Here is an 18,216-nt window from a genome sequence, read left to right as displayed (position 1 = left end):
AGGTCTCCGTCTTGGCTTGGCGTCTTTTGCGTGATAGGTTGCCCACGAAGACAAATCTGGTTACTCGAGGCATCTTATCTCCTGCAGCTCACTTTTGTGTATCTGGATGTGGGGAGGCCGAATCGACACAACACTTATTCAATTCCTGCAGTACATTTGGCTCTCTTTGGACTCTAGTTTGCACTTGGATTGACATTTCACCGACAATTTCCACTTCTATTCGGGATCACTTTGTTCAGTTTACTTCTTCAGGTGGTGGATCTAGAGCACGCCGGTCTTTTTTGCAGCTTATTTGGTTGGTTAGTATTTGGATAGTGTGGACAGAAAGAAACCATAGAGTGTTTAGAGGCTCATCTAGTACCTTGCATCAGACATTGGACAAGATCAAGTTTTTTTCCTATAGGTGGTTGAAGACGAAGAGTTTAACTTTAGTCTCAAACTACCATAAATGGTGGTCTAGTTCTTTACTATGTTTGGGCCTTGTATGATTTGATTGGCTTTTTCTTTCTGTGACTTGTTGTAAACTTTTGTAGTCTATCTTAGCGCACCTTGTGCTGAGAAGGTTGTTTGTTAATATATCTCATTTTAGTTTCTTCAAAAAAAAAAAGATTTATCACGAAAAAGACTAACAATTTCAAGAATATCAACTATATATTAAATAAATCTCAAGCATTAAAGTATACCACACCTATTCTCGACCTAAAGTAGTTTTTTTTTTTTTTTTTTTGTAATTTAATGACAAAGATAAATAAATATCAGAATCAATCAAGAGTAGAAGGAGTATTCTAAAACCATATATTAAAACGAAAGAATAGATGGGAAAGAGAAAGCCAATAACAAACACGACCAGCAAGATACCCACCTGCCAGGTCAACCAACCCTAATCAACTATTAAGGTTTTGGCAAAAATAGTAGTTAGCTTATAGTTTATAGCTGACTAATCGACTCTACCGAGTATTGAAAACTATAAAACACACACAAGATACCATTAGGATCATTTTAAGTCCGAAAAGCTATTATGAGTAGGCCTAAAGTTATCTTAAGGTAGAGGATTCATTTTCACTTTCCACCTAACACAGAACTGTATGATTTTGTTATGTCATCCATAGACACCGAGTGCTGTCTCATCCATTTGCAAATAGAGATTAATCCATGAAACACACGTCAATGCAACTAATAAACCCTGACTTTTATCGTTAAGCAAATGCAAGTGAAATTCATTAGCACTGAGTTCTGTTTTATATCTGGTTATGTACTTATGTTGCAAGAATTCTGTATGTCATTATACAGAGTGTAGACACATAAAGTATGTTAGAAAAGTAGCATATCTTTCTCTGAAGCTAATCTTGCTGAATATGTTGCTTTCTTTGGTTCTCGTTATGGTACCTAAACAAAAATATTTATTGTGATATGTCATCGACAAAATTCACAAACTAGTCTCTGCCACACTAAATTGATTTAAGGATGATACTAACTGAGCCTTGTTGATAAAATAGCTTGTCTCTGTATTAATTAATATATGAATAACTAAACAGCTAGCTATATAACAGACAGATAGTGTAGCTTAGAAATATGACTATAATAATCTCCTGCATCTTCTTCTACTTTCTAGACAGAATGCTGAACTTGATTTGAGTTCTCCGGTTGATTATCCAATGGCATGTATTGAGCCATTATTGCCCTTATCTCATAATCCATATATCTCTGCACAAAATCATTTTTGTTTTTAATTTCGACAATATTAGGTAGGAAATGTACCTGTGCATAATTCTCATTTTGAAATATATATATATATATATATATATATATATATATATATATATATATATATATATATATATATATATATATATATATATATATATATATATATATATATAAGCTCGTTTGATCAAGAACAAAACATTAAGCTAAGAAAAACTGATACCTGGATTCTGTACTTGTAGAATGCATATCCCCCAGCTCCACCAATACCTAATATCAGTATAAGCATCCAAACAAATCCCCCGCTAGACACCGAAGCACTGTACTTGCCTGCATTTTGTAACACATATATCACAAAGTTATAATTATACTGCAAATGATTAGAAGCAAGGAGGATGAACATATATAATTAGAGGCAAAAACAAAATTTAGTTAGAAATAAATTAAAGAAAACCTGACTCACCAATACACATGTCACTTTCTCGGACGTAGAACAAACCGTTACTACATTTACATTCATAACTTCCCCAGGTGTTTTTGCAGCTGCACTCTGGGCACTGGCATGCCACTTTGTCTTTGCACTCATCCACATCTTGAACATGATCAAAACAACAAGTAAATATCACTTGCATTGCATATTTTTCATGCACTATAGACAATAGAGTGGTTCAAACAAATTTAGGGCGGCAAAGTACCTTCACAGGAGTGGAATCCATCACCCTTAAATCCAGGTGGACACTTGCATCCTTTTGTATGGTCATCCTGCAATATCATTTAAGAAACAAAGACAATTAATCTTTTAACATTTTTTGTTTTGTTTATTTCTAGTTTATTTTTTCAGAAAGAGAGCATCTAATCAAAAGCATGTGTTTATATTATACTGTATTCAAATTCAAGGATGCAAAAGAGTAGAGGAATACTTACGATACAAGCAGAATAAGCTCTTCCACCTTGGGATCCCTGCCAACAACCGCCATTGTTGACTGCACACCTCAAAGGTCCACTAGCTGCTTCAAATTGTATGCAAAAGGTTATTTTTAGTTACACTTCATATTTTGAAATCAGTAGCTTGGAGATGAAGCAATTTACCTTCACAGTGAGTGTATCCATCACCAACAAACTTCACATTTTGTACAATAGGGCATTCACATACTCTTCCTCGGAAAGTGTCCTATTATTAGGAATATTATCATCAACCTCGGCATGAATTAAAACGCAAATATGAACATATTTAACAAAACGTGTCACACAGACATGATTGAGTTAACCAAATACCCTGCATGCAGTAATGTTGGCAGCTTTGTCCTTCCAACAACCACCATTGTTTGCCAGACACTCATTTGTTTCCATGTCTGCATATAGTAATAATCAAATGTACGCGTACAAGATATCAATTATTTTATCCAATATAAAGACATAAAAGATTTCATCCTCTAGAATGTTTGATAATATAAGGTTATGGAAAAAAGAATAATAAAAAAAGGAATTGAATATAAGGGACCTGGAGTTAAACAAATTGATGGCTCAGTGGTCTCTTGGAAACTTGCACAGAGTGCCTTCAGTACCGCTGCTTTTGAGAGCTTGCCTAAAATCAGTTAAAACTAAATAAATTATGCTACAATATAAACAAAACTAAAAAGCCATCCTTTTCTAATTGCAACTGCAGATGCAACATGAATGTTTTTTATTTTCGCAATCATGTAACTGCAATTGATGGCACATTAATAGCATTTATGTGGAATTTCAATTGAAAACCTTGGAAGGTTGTCACAAACCTCTATACTGTCTGTTGTTTATAACAAGAGTAGGAAGTATAGTAACATCACCACGAGACCCTTGGCCAATCTGAAACCAAAGTAGAAGCAAAACACAATAACCATCACAAAACTAAAGAAAAGTTTAATAAAAGAACAAACCTAAAAAAATCGTTGTGGAAGACCAACCTGTGCATCCTGTTCTGCCTTAAGAATAGGATTTTCAACATCTGCACGGAGATCCCCTATACAGTCTTTAATCTTATTCATATCAACACCTATGTCATGTAAATCATGAAAGATTGAATAGCTATGTTAAGTTTTGTTAAGACACTCATAAATAATCAAACACCACCAAAAAAAGAGGCCAAATATGTGCAATGAAACATGAAAACATCCAACCTACCAAGAGATTTAGCAACTTGATCTGAACATTCTTCAGTGTATTTTTTCGCTCTCATTGGACAGCGGATTGCAAAGTCGGTAACATAGTCCCACCATTTCCAAGGCTTCCCACTTTCATTTGCAACTTTAAAGAAGCATGCTTGGCGTAAATTTTGAATAACAACATCTTTCCCATCATACCCTACACTGAAATCTTGCTCCGGATCAGGTGCACAGTATCTCCCATTATTAATGCACTGAGATTTACACTGTTGGCTTAAGATGAATGCTTCTGGACAATACCAAGTTATATAGTGAGGGGTAAACCGAGTGAACCCTTTTTGCTCAAGTAATTGAGCTGCACCTTTAAAACCCTTCAAAAAATTAATTTCACTCTCACACTTTGGACCACACTCATCATTGCTACTTGTCCATAACTCATACTCGACTCTCTCATCAGGGTGAGGAAGTGCCTCTCTCCAATCAAGATTTACGTTCACCATTGCTCCACTTTTGAGAGCCGACTTGATATTGTCTCCGAGTGATTTGCTGATAAGAGCCGAAGGAATTGTAATCTTTTCAATATAATCATCGTTTGTAGCACCATTCCCTTCTTCAGGAGTGTCCATGGTGATCAATGGTTCTACCCTGTCATCTGCCACAAGAATAGCTGCTGCTCCACCAATCTGAGCATTCCATGCCTTTAATGTGAAATAACAATCTACCAAAATGGCAAAATGATGCTTTAAACACTTGAGTTTTTCTATGGGAATGTTTCAAATATAGTAAATGATATAATATATCATCATTGTGTTAACAATCACCACACTCAAAAAAAAAAGTGATGAATAAAAGGTACCAGAGACTGAACTCCTATATATATATATATATATATATATATATATATATATATATATATATATATATATATATATATATATATATATATATAATTCTTTATTTATTTGTTCAGTGAGGAAACTGAGGATATATATGTACTAGGATGAGGATTTTGTTTTACAGCTACTAGGTGACGAAGCATGTATCCTGTTTACATTAATACTATTTTTTTCACCAATAATATATTTTTTAATCGGTAGAAATCAAACTCGTACTCTAGAGTTTACAACACTCACACACTGCGCCACAACTAGTTGTGCTAGACCTCGGTAGAATATAACATCACATTCCATAATTCCATCACATTGAGAGGAAACATGTAGCATCACCATTACATGAGTAGGTAACAATTACTTAGTGAATAGAACAAAAGAAAGAACTCCAATGCAATAAAAGCATCAAACATTATCTAACATTGTCTTTTCAACACTCACATGAAATTTGTGTGAATTTCACTCAATCATGTGGGACTGGTCTCCTATTTAGTGGACATATTCCCATAGAAGTAATGTATAAAATGTGGGAGTGTGTTATTAGTTAGTACTTCTACAAAAGAAAATATTCAAAATATCCATAACTAAAAACACACCATGAAACTGTATGCCAAATCACACACACCATGATACCTTGCTGACAAAGTAACACAGTACAAGTTTACCAACTTAATAAACCCATGTTTTAAAAACAAATTAAAACAACCTCTAAATAAATCCCAAATATTTAACATAACTTTAACTTTTTCATTTGTTGGCATTTAATGATTAAAAAGAGTGAGGAATTTGAGAGTGTAGCTAACCTCCGCGATCAACAAGAACAAAGGTAGGGAAGCTTCCAGGCTTGGCACTCAAGGATGTATCTCCATCATTAAATTTGGTACATCCATTCTGATTATACCTTGGAAACACAACTGTCCCAATCATGGTTCCACCATATTTTGGGACCCCAAAATTCCCAATTGCACATTCATATATACCTCTCAATGATTTTGGAGAAGTTATTTTTAAATTGTTTTTTTCTACCACAAATCTTCCAACACAAGACCCACAAAGGTAAATCCAAACACACCATAAAAAACTTAGCTTTGTCCTCATTGAATATTGATTGAATCAGTGTGTGATGAAATGAAGGTGTTATTATAAGCTTAGTGTAATGTGATGTAATGCAGGGTGAAGAAGAAGAAGAAGAAAACCCAGATCAGGAAAATGAAAAAGAATGGATTTTTTGTGGTTGATGCATATGATGGATGGTAGAAGAAAAGCAAAACCAAATGGCGAAAGAAATGGGCAATGGGATGTGTTAGTTAGTTACATTCAAATCATCACCGTCCAAAAATACAAACTTCATCCAATTGCCAATACACTTAACAAATTCGATGCAATCCTACCAATTTATCATTCTTTATTATTGTCATAAACAATTTTTGTTTTTTGTTTTTTTTTTTAAAACATGAAAACTAACTTTATCATTTCAACTTTCAACAATGTTATTTTATATCTGAACAATGTTATCTTTTTCAATAGATATGAGAATTAAAAAAAAAAAGGTGAGGCATACTCTAACTTGTAACCAACTTATATGTCAACTAAAACTTGTAACCAACTTCTATTTTAATGCATATAACTTGTTCTTATTGGTTGATGAGTAAATATGCCAAAATTATGAAAAGGTAGATTCGAAAAAAAAAACAAAGATAAATGTTGCAAATAGTCCTATATTTTAATTTGTTAAATTATATGTTTTTTCATGGTCCACAAATCTTTGTTCAATTGACCAAAATGTCAAAATTGTTAGTTCAAACGTTGTGACCAAGGTGAAAGTTTCCAATAACTAATGTAATGTCATATCGCCTATCTATAAAATAAAAAAATAATTAATTAATTCTTCTCTAAAATTATTGTAATTTTTTTTTAATTTAAAGTCACTCATTCTTTTTTTACATTTATTTATATGATTTTTATTGTTGAATAATTAGCCATCTTATTCAAATTTTACGCATAATCATAATAATTTTTATTATTAAACATTTTCTAATTATATATACAAGTAAATAATAGTTTTTTTATACACACAAGAATTAAGGAAAAAGAGATTGGACTAACTTGTTGAATTAATTGGATAGTGAACCAACTATGTTGCAGAAATACTTGTCTTGGCAAGAAATCATGTCGTTGCATGCAATGAAACTACATATCTGAAGGAACGAAACACTTGATTCATTCGAAATGGACAAGTAGACACAACTATTATTGCAAAATAATATTTCAGCAAGCATGCTCATAGTATAATATAATATATAATATACGCGACAAGTCAGAACCTTTTCTTTCTAAGGAGGAAGAAGAATCGAAGAAAAACTGAAATACATATTTGAGATGGATGACTAGCTAGCCATGGTAGTAAGAATGATTCAATGTGTTAGATATATGTGATGATATTCATCTAGAGGCAGGGCCATTCTTCCCAAAGCACTTGAAGACAGGGTAGGGATCTGTCTCCACCACCTGGATGGTAATGATCCATTCTTGTGCTTATAAAATAGCAAGTATTTCTAGCAAATTTTAAAATAAAACTCATTACTAACTGCAGATAAGGCCTCCAGAAATTATACTAGTGAAATCCCCAAACAAAAGGGCATGTAAATTGGAAGCCGTGTATAAAAATAAATAAGGATGATAATCATCTAAAAACTAACTGGGTAATGATTTTATCACAACATATGTGTTAGTATGTTAGGAGAATGGTTCCCAAGTGGTAGGTGACACTGCCTCTCTGTTTCTCCATTACTACCTAAAACCCTTTGCATACCAAACCATTTGTATATATATGAAAATTTACAGACCTCTTCTAAGAGATGGAAGTCATATGAAACACTACTATACAAGTCTAGGTAACATTATTCTCGTTTATCTTCTTCAATATCATCTCCAAATGTAAGATCTGTGGCACTAGAACCTATCCTCTCCTTCCGCTCCAGCATGGCTGCCACATCCCCACTCATCTTTGTCACGCCGCTTGTAAGAGAGATACCCTCCTCATCAAAGTCATCTGTTCCCTCTAAGTATGCATATCTAGAAATAAAATATATTAATGCTATCAGTCTTTACATGTAGACACCAGCAAAAAACAAACAAACTGAGATATAATATTCAGTTCAAGTGCATCAGGAACATTGGAGAGATAGTGAAATGAATCAAATGATGGGGTACAAACAAATATTATTCCAAAGGAGTTACTAATGCAACTTCTCAGGATCGTCTTGAGTTTTTCCATGCCAGTTTTCAGTTCAATTGGCAACAAATACCTATTCTAAATCTTCTCAAGATTGACCATAAGACTAGAGACTAGTATAACAACAGTCAAAGCTTTTTCATCAGTTTCATCGATCAAGTTACCTAAAGTCCAGTCACAAACGATATGTATAGGCAGAGAAGTTTTGTAAAAGATATTAGTTGACAATTGGACTCTAAAGTGGCATGACAGATTCATCTAACTAGAAATAAGGCATTTGGTCAAAAAGAGATATGCATTACTAGTACTCCCTGCTTTTCAACAATCATGACATGATGTAGCAGTGCATGAGAAGTAGCAGTTATTGTCTTGGAAAGAAAGGTATATAAAGATATCAAATGGAAACCAGAATTTTTATCAAAAAGTTCATCAAAACACACAAGATCATATAACCACCCAAGTGTGCGGTATAAATTGCAAGTTCACAATGAAATGAAATAAAAATAAAAATTAGCAGAAGGTAGATCCAAAATAACTTTTTCTGCTGCATGTTACAAATAACATAACTAGACATTCAAAATAAAGTTTAAAATAATATTAGCATAAAACAACCATGTAACTCTCTTAATAAAACCATTCATGAAGACCCAAGAAAGGACATACCTAGTAGGGTTGCGAGAAGGAGCCCAAAGGATGCATATCACCAGCAAGAGAGTATATGAAAGCAGGGACCAGAAAGTGGGAATAATCCAAGCAATTTGCCACAGCTCACTTAAAGGATCAGTTGCATTGAAGTACAGCTGGTTGCACACAGTAACAATTGATCATTAGCAATATTATCTCAAATTTATTTGATTTTTTTGAGAGAAAAAATGATTAAACGAAAAATCAGAAAATGCTTGGATACTTCTACAGGGAGCACATATAATTGCATCTCTAAAATTGTTTATTCTAATGCATCAAATATCTTTTATAAGAACTACCTCAAAGCCAACCCATGCAATGGACAGTAGCACAGACACTGCAAGGGTGTTTGTAAATTTTCGGTAGATCTCCAGTTTAGCCAAGTTTCTCCTTGTCTACATTCATATTAAAAACAAATAGAAAATAAGAATAAATAGAAATGTTATGCCTGCAATGACTATTTTATTATTAACAATCATAGAAGTTAGATAATTGCCTGTAGTTTCTCCAAGGTTTTAGATAACGAAGAGAAGATCCAGAGAATGAACCAGGAGTCAAGGCAAACAACAGGGAGAACCAACAACAACTTAGATTTCCCAGAGAAGTCATTGATGTTCCCCAAATGCTCAACAAGCTCAAACACTTGACAGGCAACAAAATATAGCCCCCCAAGAAGCATAACTCTATAAGCAACCCCCTGCGAACCGAGGGTAGGACGAACAACACCATATCCCATAGATACAACAAGCAGAAGCAACCTGGAAAGCGTCTTCTTAACAGATGTAAAAGTGACAGCCCATATGGTAATTCCCATAGGCCTAGTACCAGTAGCATTGAAATTGGCATACTCAAAATACCAAAGAGCCATCTCACACATTCCAAGAGCAATAACGGCGGTAATGTGATAATGTAAATGAACATGAACAATATTCTTCTCCTTCCAAAATTGCACAAACCTCAAAAACCATAAAAGACCAAGGAAAAGGTAAGCCAAAGACATGAAAGCGTAAAGCGTCATAAGAGGTGCCATTTTACCAGGAAGATAACCATTAGGGTTCCTCCAAACAGTTGTACCAGTAACAGTAGTGCCCTTAAGATTAGGATCACAGAACATGAAGTAAAGATAGTACATGCCAGTGGTATTGATATTAACAGTTTGAGGATCCATGTGAACAATTTGACTTGTTCCTTGGAAGAAAGTCTTGATCCGTTTGGGGAAATGAGGGTTGTTAGGGTTATTATGAATAATAACTTCACCGAGGTTGCAGTTATGTTGTTTGGCAAGATTAGGATCACAGCAGATTAAATCGGATTTGGGAGTGAAATGGAATCCACCGATTCTGTTTCTGTCTTGAACTTGAAGAATAATTGCTTCGACTAGACCGGTGTTTTGCTGCATTGGGCCGTGGGTGATGGCGGATTGTTTGGGTCTGGTAAAGGTGACGGTGTCAAACCTAAATGGAGTTGAATAATAGAATAGAATGAAACCCTAGTTAGTTAGTTAGTTAGTAATTAGTAAAAGAAGAAATGAATGAATATAGAGAGCGTGCGTACTAACCTGATGAAGGAATGAGAAGAAGAAGAAGAAGAGAAGAGAGCTTCGGTGCCAGCATGGAAGAAGAAAGCGTTAGAGCGATGAGTGAAAGGTTGATTGGAGTAGTGATGGATTGAAGCATTTACTACAGATTGTATCATCAAAATCACAATCACAATCACAATTACAAACACTGCGGAGGAGGAGGAGGTCAAGTTCATCATCATCATCTTCAGTTAATGTTTATGTTGGAAATTGCAATTGATTCATTCATTCACAATTGAGCACTTCGCAGTGAGTAGAGTAGAGTAGTAGTGAAGTGACTCACTCTCTCATGAGTCTCTAGCTTCGTGCCACCTTAGCAACCACCCCACCCACCACTTACTTTACTCTTCAATTTTTTTTTCTTTCTTCTTTTTTCAACGTTAAAATCTTATTACAGTATTATTATTTGCTTCAAAAATAATAATCGTCTTATATTTTTCCTAGTTACCCCCCTATTTTTCATTTCACACCCGTCAAACTACTCTTAACCTCGTGGTTTTAAAACCAAATCTATATCTCTTCCATTTACATTATTATTATTATTATTATTAGATATTTCCTTTTCGCACTCTCTGGAAACACTTCCATGCCCTCTGAAACGACTAAAATAACCTCTGGCGTGGACTCTGACTGGTAGTGTCAGGGGACAATTTGATTGACTTTTTAAAATTCCAGGAGATATTTGCCTATTTCCAAATTTCAAGGGGATATTTGACGAATTTTAAAATTTCTGGGGGGTATTTGACAATTTACTCAATTTAATCCCTTTAATTTAAGGGAGCTTCTATGGTAAAGTAATCCACATATGACTTTTTTGGGTGAAAGCACATAGGTTTCCATTTTGAGTATTGACCGGTGAGTGTCATGCATTTTAGATAGCTTGACTAATGCACATATTTCTGAGGACAATTTTGATCACTGATATATTTAATTCTCTATTAGTAAAAATGATAAAAACTTGATATTTTGAAATTACTCATCAAAACAAATTAAACAAGATTTTATATGCTAATATTTATATCTATATATTATTTAAAAATATGATCAAAACAAGATAAATGAATCTTGTCATTTAGTCAAAGTAGTTCTTATAAAACGAGACAGGGAAAGTAAATAATTTAAAATTTAATATATGTTCCAATAATAAACGTATCAAACGGTAGAAATGTCACACATAACATAGTAATCTTAAAAATAAAACATAACATTTTTTCAAAAAATAAAACATAACATAGTAATTCAAAAATAAAAATGTGCCAAAACTTAAAGCACTTGTATCCTAGACTCCCCGATCTAGCTCAATTTGAATCATTGTTTTAGTAGTTTGTGCCAAGGGGGTTAAAGGAGTTGGGAGTTTTTGTTTTAAAATCGGAATAAGGAAAAAGTAAAATGTTAAATAGTGTCCCGAACACTTTTTAAGCATTTTAAATAGTAAGTTTTTGTTAAAATTTTATGAAAATGAGTGAAGTTAATGCATTGGGAAGTGAAATGTTTAACATTTTAGATAAATTATTTCCTTAAATAGAATGCTTAAAGAGTGTCACGGGAGCACTATCTAGCAAGATATTAAAGAAAAATCTAACAACTAAATACTAATTACGGAATTAAGATTTGCCTTTTTAAAATATGAATCATGCTAAACAGTATATGAAAATATTAATTAAACATATCAAAAATGAAAATAAAAAGATAAAATTAATAATAAATATATGACTTTTTACATCTTTAATTAATATATTGCAAGCATAAGTTACAAGATAAAATTAAAGTTAAGACCTCACTTTAATTAATCTTAGGGGTACTGTTGATCAAGGAAACATACAGGATACAATTTGCAAGATGGATTCTTTAGAATTAGATATCCATCCAAATAAAGTTTTCAGCTAGAAAATAAATAATATTGGGTTGGTGATGCATCGCTTCAACTATATATATACTCTACTCTCCATTATTAACATAACAGGTAGCAAAAGCCAAAACAAGTAGAATAATGGATATGTGAATACAGCTCCATTTTAACTTTTGCGCTATAAGCGGCTCTTAAAGCTAATAAGACAGACACGTATTAAGAATTCAAATAAAGAAATATTATTTTATAGTAATAAGTGTGTATTTAATTCACTGGGTAAATAGTGTTATACCCCCCTGCAAAATAGACGAGTTTTGCGTTACCCCCCTGCAAAATATTTTTTTGAGATTACCCCCCTGCAATGTCAAGATTCTTTGCGTTACCCCCCTGGCTTAACAAGTGGGCATATGACATGGAAGAATCTTGACGTGGCATGACACGTGAAAATTAATTTATTTTTTATTTATTTTTAATTGCCAACTCATTAATTAATGTGAGTTTTTAATTAAAAAAATGAAAAAAAAAGCTTAAAAGTTGTTATATTTTTATGAATTTACTTAAAAGAAAGTTTTTTTTTTTGACTAAAAGTTGTTATTATATATATAAAAAAAAATCTTATATATATATATAATAACTAATAATAGAGTAACAAAAAAAAAAACGAAGATGAAAAAAAACTAATAATAATAATAGTAACCAAAAAACTAATAATAATAATAATAATATATAATAATAGTAATAATAATAATAATATATAATAATATATAATCATAATAATATATATAATAATAGTAATATATAATAATATAATAATAATAATAGTAATATATAATAATAGTAATAAAAATAATAATATATAATAATAATATATAATAATAATAATAATAGTAACCAAAAAACTAATAATAATAATAATAATAATAATAATAATAATAATAATAATAGAGTAACCAAAAAAAAAAAAAACTGCAATCACATATTTTAACTAATATAACCAAAAAAAAACTGCAATCACATATTTTAACTAATAATAATATTAGTTATTATTATTATTATTATTATTATTATTATTATTATTAGTTTTTTGGTTACTAGTATTATTATTAGTTTTTTTTCATCTTCGTTTTTTTTTTGGTTACTCTATTATTAGTTATTATATATATATATATAAGAATTTTTTTTATATATATAATAACAACTTTTAGTCAAAAAAAAAAAAAAAAAACTTTCTTTTAAGTAAGTTCATAAAAATATAACAATTTTAAGTTTTTTTTCATTTTTTTAATTAAAAACCCACATTAATTAATGAGTTGGCAATTAAAAATAAATAAAAAATAAATTAATTTCCACGTGTCATGCCACGTCAAGATTCTTCCATGTCATATGCCCACTTGCTAAGCTAGGGGGGTAACGCAAAGAATCTTGACATTGCAGGGGGGTAATCTCAAAAAAATATTTTGCAGGGGGGGTAACGCAAAACTCGCCTATTTTGCAGGGGGGTATAACACTATTTACCCTAATTCACTTTTTAAAATTTTTAAAAGTTAATTCCACAAATTTAAGAGAATATTTCTACTTTAAGTTTTTTAACATGTGTCCACAAGACCTAGAATAAAAGACGAGTGAGAGAGATATATAGTCGAATCAAAGCAAAAAGAAACCAAAATCTAAGAAGTCAACAAAAAATAAAGAAGCATAAAAACCAAAATCTAATAGTGAAGATTTGGATAGTATTCGATCATCAGCTCCAATAAAAAAGTAAAAAAAATAAAAAATAAAATAAAGACGCACAAAACAAGTGCAATAAGACAAACCACTATATTGCGAAATCAATTAAGTAGTAAGGAACAACATTAGAAAACGATCCTTTTATTATTCTCTTGTCATTGTACAACATATCAAAAGCTCATCAACATCTTCCAAGTTTATAACAAAAAGATGGTAACATTTCGTACTAGCTAGATAGGTAATAATCCTTTCACAAGAATATATAAAAATGAACTTAGAGAGACTAATTAAATTAATAAATTATAAAACATAGGCATGCAATTGATTGATCCTATAAAAGGCCAAGAAAAGGATGAAAGGAACGATCATGATGGTCAAGCTGATCAACAGAATCATACAAGAGACCATACATCATCATCATCATATCCTTATGATCATCATCATCGGATTCAAGTTTAGTCGATGATGATAAGGTACTAGTACTATCTAAAGGGGAGGACAGTAATTCATCCTCGGAGGGTGAGGGAATTACTACTTCCTCCTCCTTACAATCCAACACTAAATGATGTGACGATAAAAAGGGACAATCTTGTTTGTTTGGAGTTGGGTATGCGTTGTTAAAACTAAGGAACACGGAGGAAGAATTAGTGTGAGAAGGAGGAGTAGTAGGTTCAAATATAATTTCATCTGTGTTTTTGCAAGTGTGGTGGCCGTAATAGGTCGTTTTATAGGAGGCAGGCTTCTCTTCAACTCTCTGTACTTGCTTCGTTGCTTCGCATCTTTGATCTAACTTGTGAGTGCACCTATAGTAGTCCCTGCATATTCAATTCAATTCAACTTATTGGAAACAGATTTATGAATAAAGTCAATTTGGAATAAATAAATAAATAAATAAGTAGAGGATCTAATAATTGACCGATTGATACACACACATACCTTGAATATTTGGAATTGAGGATTGTTTTTTGACCATACTTTCTCCACTGATGCCCATCATCTATTGGACTTTCTGAAATCTTCTCCCATGTTTCTGTAGTTTTTCTGCAAATTAATTAACAAGAAATTTCATTCATTAATTTGCATAAACTCTCTCAATTCAGTCAGGAGATCTATCAAAGAAGTTCAAACTTGCAAACAATATTATTATACTTACCAAGTACCACACAATAATGAGTATTTCATATTAAACTAATATACTATATAAATTAACCTAAATTCACTAGCAGCTAGCTAGCTAGCTAAAAGTATGTACTAGTATATGTAATGATGTTTGACCCTTGAACAAATTAAAGGACAAAGTCTCAAGATCACAAGTAAAAGTAGTAAACAAAAAGGATGCGGGAGATCTAATCATTATTAGCTTTTTTGGGGTCGTTCATTAGGGATTTGTTTCCTAAAGTGCGCAAGTCATATAATTAATATTTGTAAAAATAAATCAACTGTGATTGAAATCATTGTATTGTTCAATTTTTTTAAAATCTCAAATATATAATATTGAAATAGAGAGCCAGCCTTCCAAAATGACTAGTATTTGAAATATAATAATGCAAAAAGATATTGAACGATAAATTAAATATGATGATTATTAATTACCTTCTTTTGTAAGATCCTCTACCAGCAAGGGTGGAAGTATCTTGAGAGTTGTCTTCATGAGATTTAGTTGGAGTGATGAAAGAAAAGTCCCTTTTAAGTTGCATCTGATGATTTTTTTTCAAAAGGATGAGGGTATTGGTAAATGAGTTAAGAATGTTGTTTAGAAGATGTTGGGCAAATAATAATGGGGTTGCTGCCATTGCCAACTCATCATCATCATGATTGACTGCTAGTAGTAATACTTGTCCAAGCTTGTTGGCATACTCACGCCCTCTCACTAGCTCCTCCATCGCCTCATCCATCTCTAATATATAATATCCTTCTTCCTTTTCTAGCTTGATTTCCATTTTAAGCCGGGGGAGCTAGATAGATAGATATACTAGATATCAACTAGTATTATCATATTATTATTATTATTATTATTTATTTTAATTATTCCCTTTCCTTCCTTCTTCCTAATTAAGCTCTTTATTGTATGTATGTTTATTTTTATTTTTGGTTGGAGCTACTTGCAAGTTTAAAAACTAATTAAGTAGTAATAGGAGTCGATCGAGTTGCAATTTAAATAAGAAAGTCTAACCATTTTGGCAAAGTAAGTAGAGAGATGTTGGCATCCAATTAATCCAACGACAATAAAAGTGCCACGTGTGTGAACATGGATAAGGTAAGGTGATGTCATGGTGGTTGTGTCATAGGATGGACGTCATGAATGGCAGTGAAATGGTTGTCCTCCCGTGTAATGCGGATCTTGGAAGTAGTATTACTACTATTAAGAAGATTAGGAAATGACAAAAAATGGGTAGTTGTCATCCTAAACTAAGCTTAACTACATACCGGATCTAGTATCGTTCATATGTTAATAGTACTAGTATAACTTACCCGTGCTATCGCCCGGGTTAATGTTCTATGAAAAATATAGATCATTTTTTTTCACACATGAAAAATATGGATTATTAAAATTTTAATATTGTGATTTTTTTAATTATTTGTAAAATTAATTTTATATTTAATGTAATAATTTATTTAAATATGATAAATGATCCAAATTTTGGAGATTTTAAGGAGAAATGGTAGAACGGAGAGTGATACTCCACTCCTCGTTCCAAACCCACATGTTCGTATATTTGTTCTTTTATTTTCATAAAAAAGGTCATTAAGTAAAAACTAATCTAACGGTTAATATATATTAGTTCTTAATCGTCATCTCTCTCCTTTAGACATTTGTTTTCTTCTGGAGTATTTTAGCCCATGACCCCGTGTGAAAAAATTTCACATTTGTGTAATGAACAGTAAAATTATTTGTCATTTGCTTGACACAAAAAAAATTTATATCATTTTTTTTATGCATATCTCATTTGTTAATGGTGCAAATTTTAAAAAATTTATCTATTTGTTTATCTTACAGTGATGTTTGGAAAATAAAAACAAAGTAATACATGATATTATTACTTTTAATTCTTTCTTTTTTTATATATAAAATCATTGTTACTTTCCTTACTTTCAATTGATATTTATCGTAATTTTTATATAATAAAATCTACAAATGTATGTCCCACCCCGTGTAAGTTATTTTTTGCTTAATACCTCCAAGTAGATTATTTTTTTATCAATACCCCCTATTGTAATATTATGTTTGGTATAAATCACTATGTAACTTTTTTTTATTAATAAAATTAATAAAATAATAAAATAAAATAGAAAAATAATCTATAAAGTCAATTACTTCATTCCTTTTATATTTCAGACAATCACACCATTTTCTCTGTTCGATAAGTATGAAGTTTAAGAATAACTTTTTTTTGTGAACAATTAAATTACTATTTTTATTTTTTTTTATATTCCTTTTAAGGTAAGTATTTTTGTTCAGTGAAGGTGAGAAGAGAAAATAGAGAAGGGGCGCTGAGACACTAAATGACCCTCACTCTTACATGTTGACCCGTATATATAGAAACTATAGTAGATTTTTGGTCCTTAATTTTTGAAATTTCCATACATTTCAGCATTGATTTAATTTAATCAATATATATTCCAAAAATGAGTTGGTCAATAATCAAAAGTTTCCATATGTAAAATTTCAATTGTATCAAAATATTAATATATAGACATTTGTTCATAAAACCTGATTGAATAATTTCTATATTTATAATTGAGCACTAATGACTAAAGGAAAAAACATAGAAGAATGACATATCAGCAAAATGAATTGAGAGATTGTCACGTGAGATTTTGACCGGTAAAAGAAATGAGAGGACGCCACCTAAGAGAATGATGAATGAGAGGATGCCACATTGGATTAATAAAAATTAAAGTTCATAAGAAAGTGACACGTAGATTTGTTTCCTTGAGAAAAAACTCTTAAACATATAAATAATAGATGTTGTACTACCATATTATCATTTTCACACACTGTTGTGTTGTGTTGTGTTGTGTTGTTAATTTTAAAGTCAATCAACCGCGTATCTTGTAGTTGTACTACACAATTTATTAATATTTATAGCAATTCTTTTACAAAAATGATCCTATTTAATTTACCATGAAAAACATAAATATATTTTCTCTCTTATATGATATTAATATTTGTAGAGATATATATTTAGTAAGGACAAAAAAGGGGTAGTTGTCATACATCCTAAGCTCAGCTCAGCTCAACTGAGAATGAGATGAGATGAGCCTACAATTGATGCGCATATCAGACAATGTACAATGGTTTCAACACCAAAATACATTCAAGTATTCAACACTCACTTTTTCACTCCACATCATTTTCTCTTTCTTCCACCTAATCATTCAACATACATTCAACTTTTACCCTC

At 31.6% G+C, this 18,216-nt stretch overlaps 3 protein-coding genes across 3 annotated transcripts; all 3 read right to left on the bottom strand.

Moving 5' to 3' along the window:
• Positions 1-1,372: 1,372 nt before the first annotated feature.
• LOC123884207 (vacuolar-sorting receptor 1-like) lies at positions 1,373-5,887 on the bottom strand. Its single transcript, XM_045933255.1, has 12 exons — positions 5,539-5,887; positions 3,865-4,563; positions 3,648-3,736; positions 3,480-3,549; positions 3,206-3,289; positions 2,980-3,056; positions 2,794-2,875; positions 2,629-2,711; positions 2,400-2,466; positions 2,168-2,296; positions 1,928-2,034; positions 1,373-1,704 (listed from the first exon to the last, which is right to left on the bottom strand). Exons 1-12 carry the CDS (start codon positions 5,831-5,833, stop codon positions 1,609-1,611), a joined length of 1,878 nt encoding a protein of 625 aa, XP_045789211.1. The 5' UTR covers positions 5,834-5,887; the 3' UTR covers positions 1,373-1,608.
• Positions 5,888-7,396: 1,509 nt separating this feature from the next.
• On the bottom strand, positions 7,397-10,628 carry LOC123884206 (transmembrane protein 87B-like). The gene is made up of 5 exons (XM_045933254.1): positions 10,213-10,628; positions 9,151-10,108; positions 8,954-9,049; positions 8,634-8,770; positions 7,397-7,810 (listed from the first exon to the last, which is right to left on the bottom strand). The coding sequence occupies exons 1-5, from the start codon at positions 10,416-10,418 to the stop codon at positions 7,636-7,638; spliced, it is 1,572 nt and encodes a 523-aa protein (XP_045789210.1). The 5' UTR covers positions 10,419-10,628; the 3' UTR covers positions 7,397-7,635.
• Positions 10,629-13,935: 3,307 nt separating this feature from the next.
• LOC123884205 (WRKY DNA-binding transcription factor 70-like) lies at positions 13,936-15,923 on the bottom strand. The gene is made up of 3 exons (XM_045933253.1): positions 15,404-15,923; positions 14,747-14,851; positions 13,936-14,625 (listed from the first exon to the last, which is right to left on the bottom strand). Exons 1-3 carry the CDS (start codon positions 15,748-15,750, stop codon positions 14,142-14,144), a joined length of 936 nt encoding a protein of 311 aa, XP_045789209.1. The 5' UTR covers positions 15,751-15,923; the 3' UTR covers positions 13,936-14,141.
• Positions 15,924-18,216: the final 2,293 nt, after the last annotated feature.

The sequence above is a fragment of the Trifolium pratense genome, linkage group LG5 (assembly GCF_020283565.1).
Source record: "Trifolium pratense cultivar HEN17-A07 linkage group LG5, ARS_RC_1.1, whole genome shotgun sequence".
NCBI classification, from domain to species: Eukaryota; Viridiplantae; Streptophyta; class Magnoliopsida; order Fabales; family Fabaceae; genus Trifolium; species Trifolium pratense.
The sequence above is the reverse complement of the archived record's forward strand: the minus strand, read 5'-3'. Positions and strand labels throughout refer to the sequence as shown.

Coding starts and splice junctions, on each gene's coding strand:
- LOC123884205 (XM_045933253.1), bottom strand. CDS start 15,750: ATGGAAATCAAGCTAGAAAAGGAAGAAGGATATTATATATTAGAGATG. Junction 14,852..15,403: donor AGAGGATCTTACAAAAGAAG/GTAATTAATAAT, acceptor ATTAATTTGCAG/AAAAACTACAGAAACATGGG. Junction 14,626..14,746: donor CTCAATTCCAAATATTCAAG/GTATGTGTGTGT, acceptor TTGAATATGCAG/GGACTACTATAGGTGCACTC.
- LOC123884206 (XM_045933254.1), bottom strand. CDS start 10,418: ATGATGATGATGAACTTGACCTCCTCCTCCTCCGCAGTGTTTGTAATT. Junction 9,050..9,150: donor AAACCTTGGAGAAACTACAG/GCAATTATCTAA, acceptor ATATGAATGTAG/ACAAGGAGAAACTTGGCTAA. Junction 7,811..8,633: donor CCTTCTCGCAACCCTACTAG/GTATGTCCTTTC, acceptor TTTTATTTCTAG/ATATGCATACTTAGAGGGAA.
- LOC123884207 (XM_045933255.1), bottom strand. CDS start 5,833: ATGAGGACAAAGCTAAGTTTTTTATGGTGTGTTTGGATTTACCTTTGT. Junction 3,737..3,864: donor TCAAGTTGCTAAATCTCTTG/GTAGGTTGGATG, acceptor TACATGACATAG/GTGTTGATATGAATAAGATT. Junction 3,290..3,479: donor AAACAACAGACAGTATAGAG/GTTTGTGACAAC, acceptor AACTGATTTTAG/GCAAGCTCTCAAAAGCAGCG.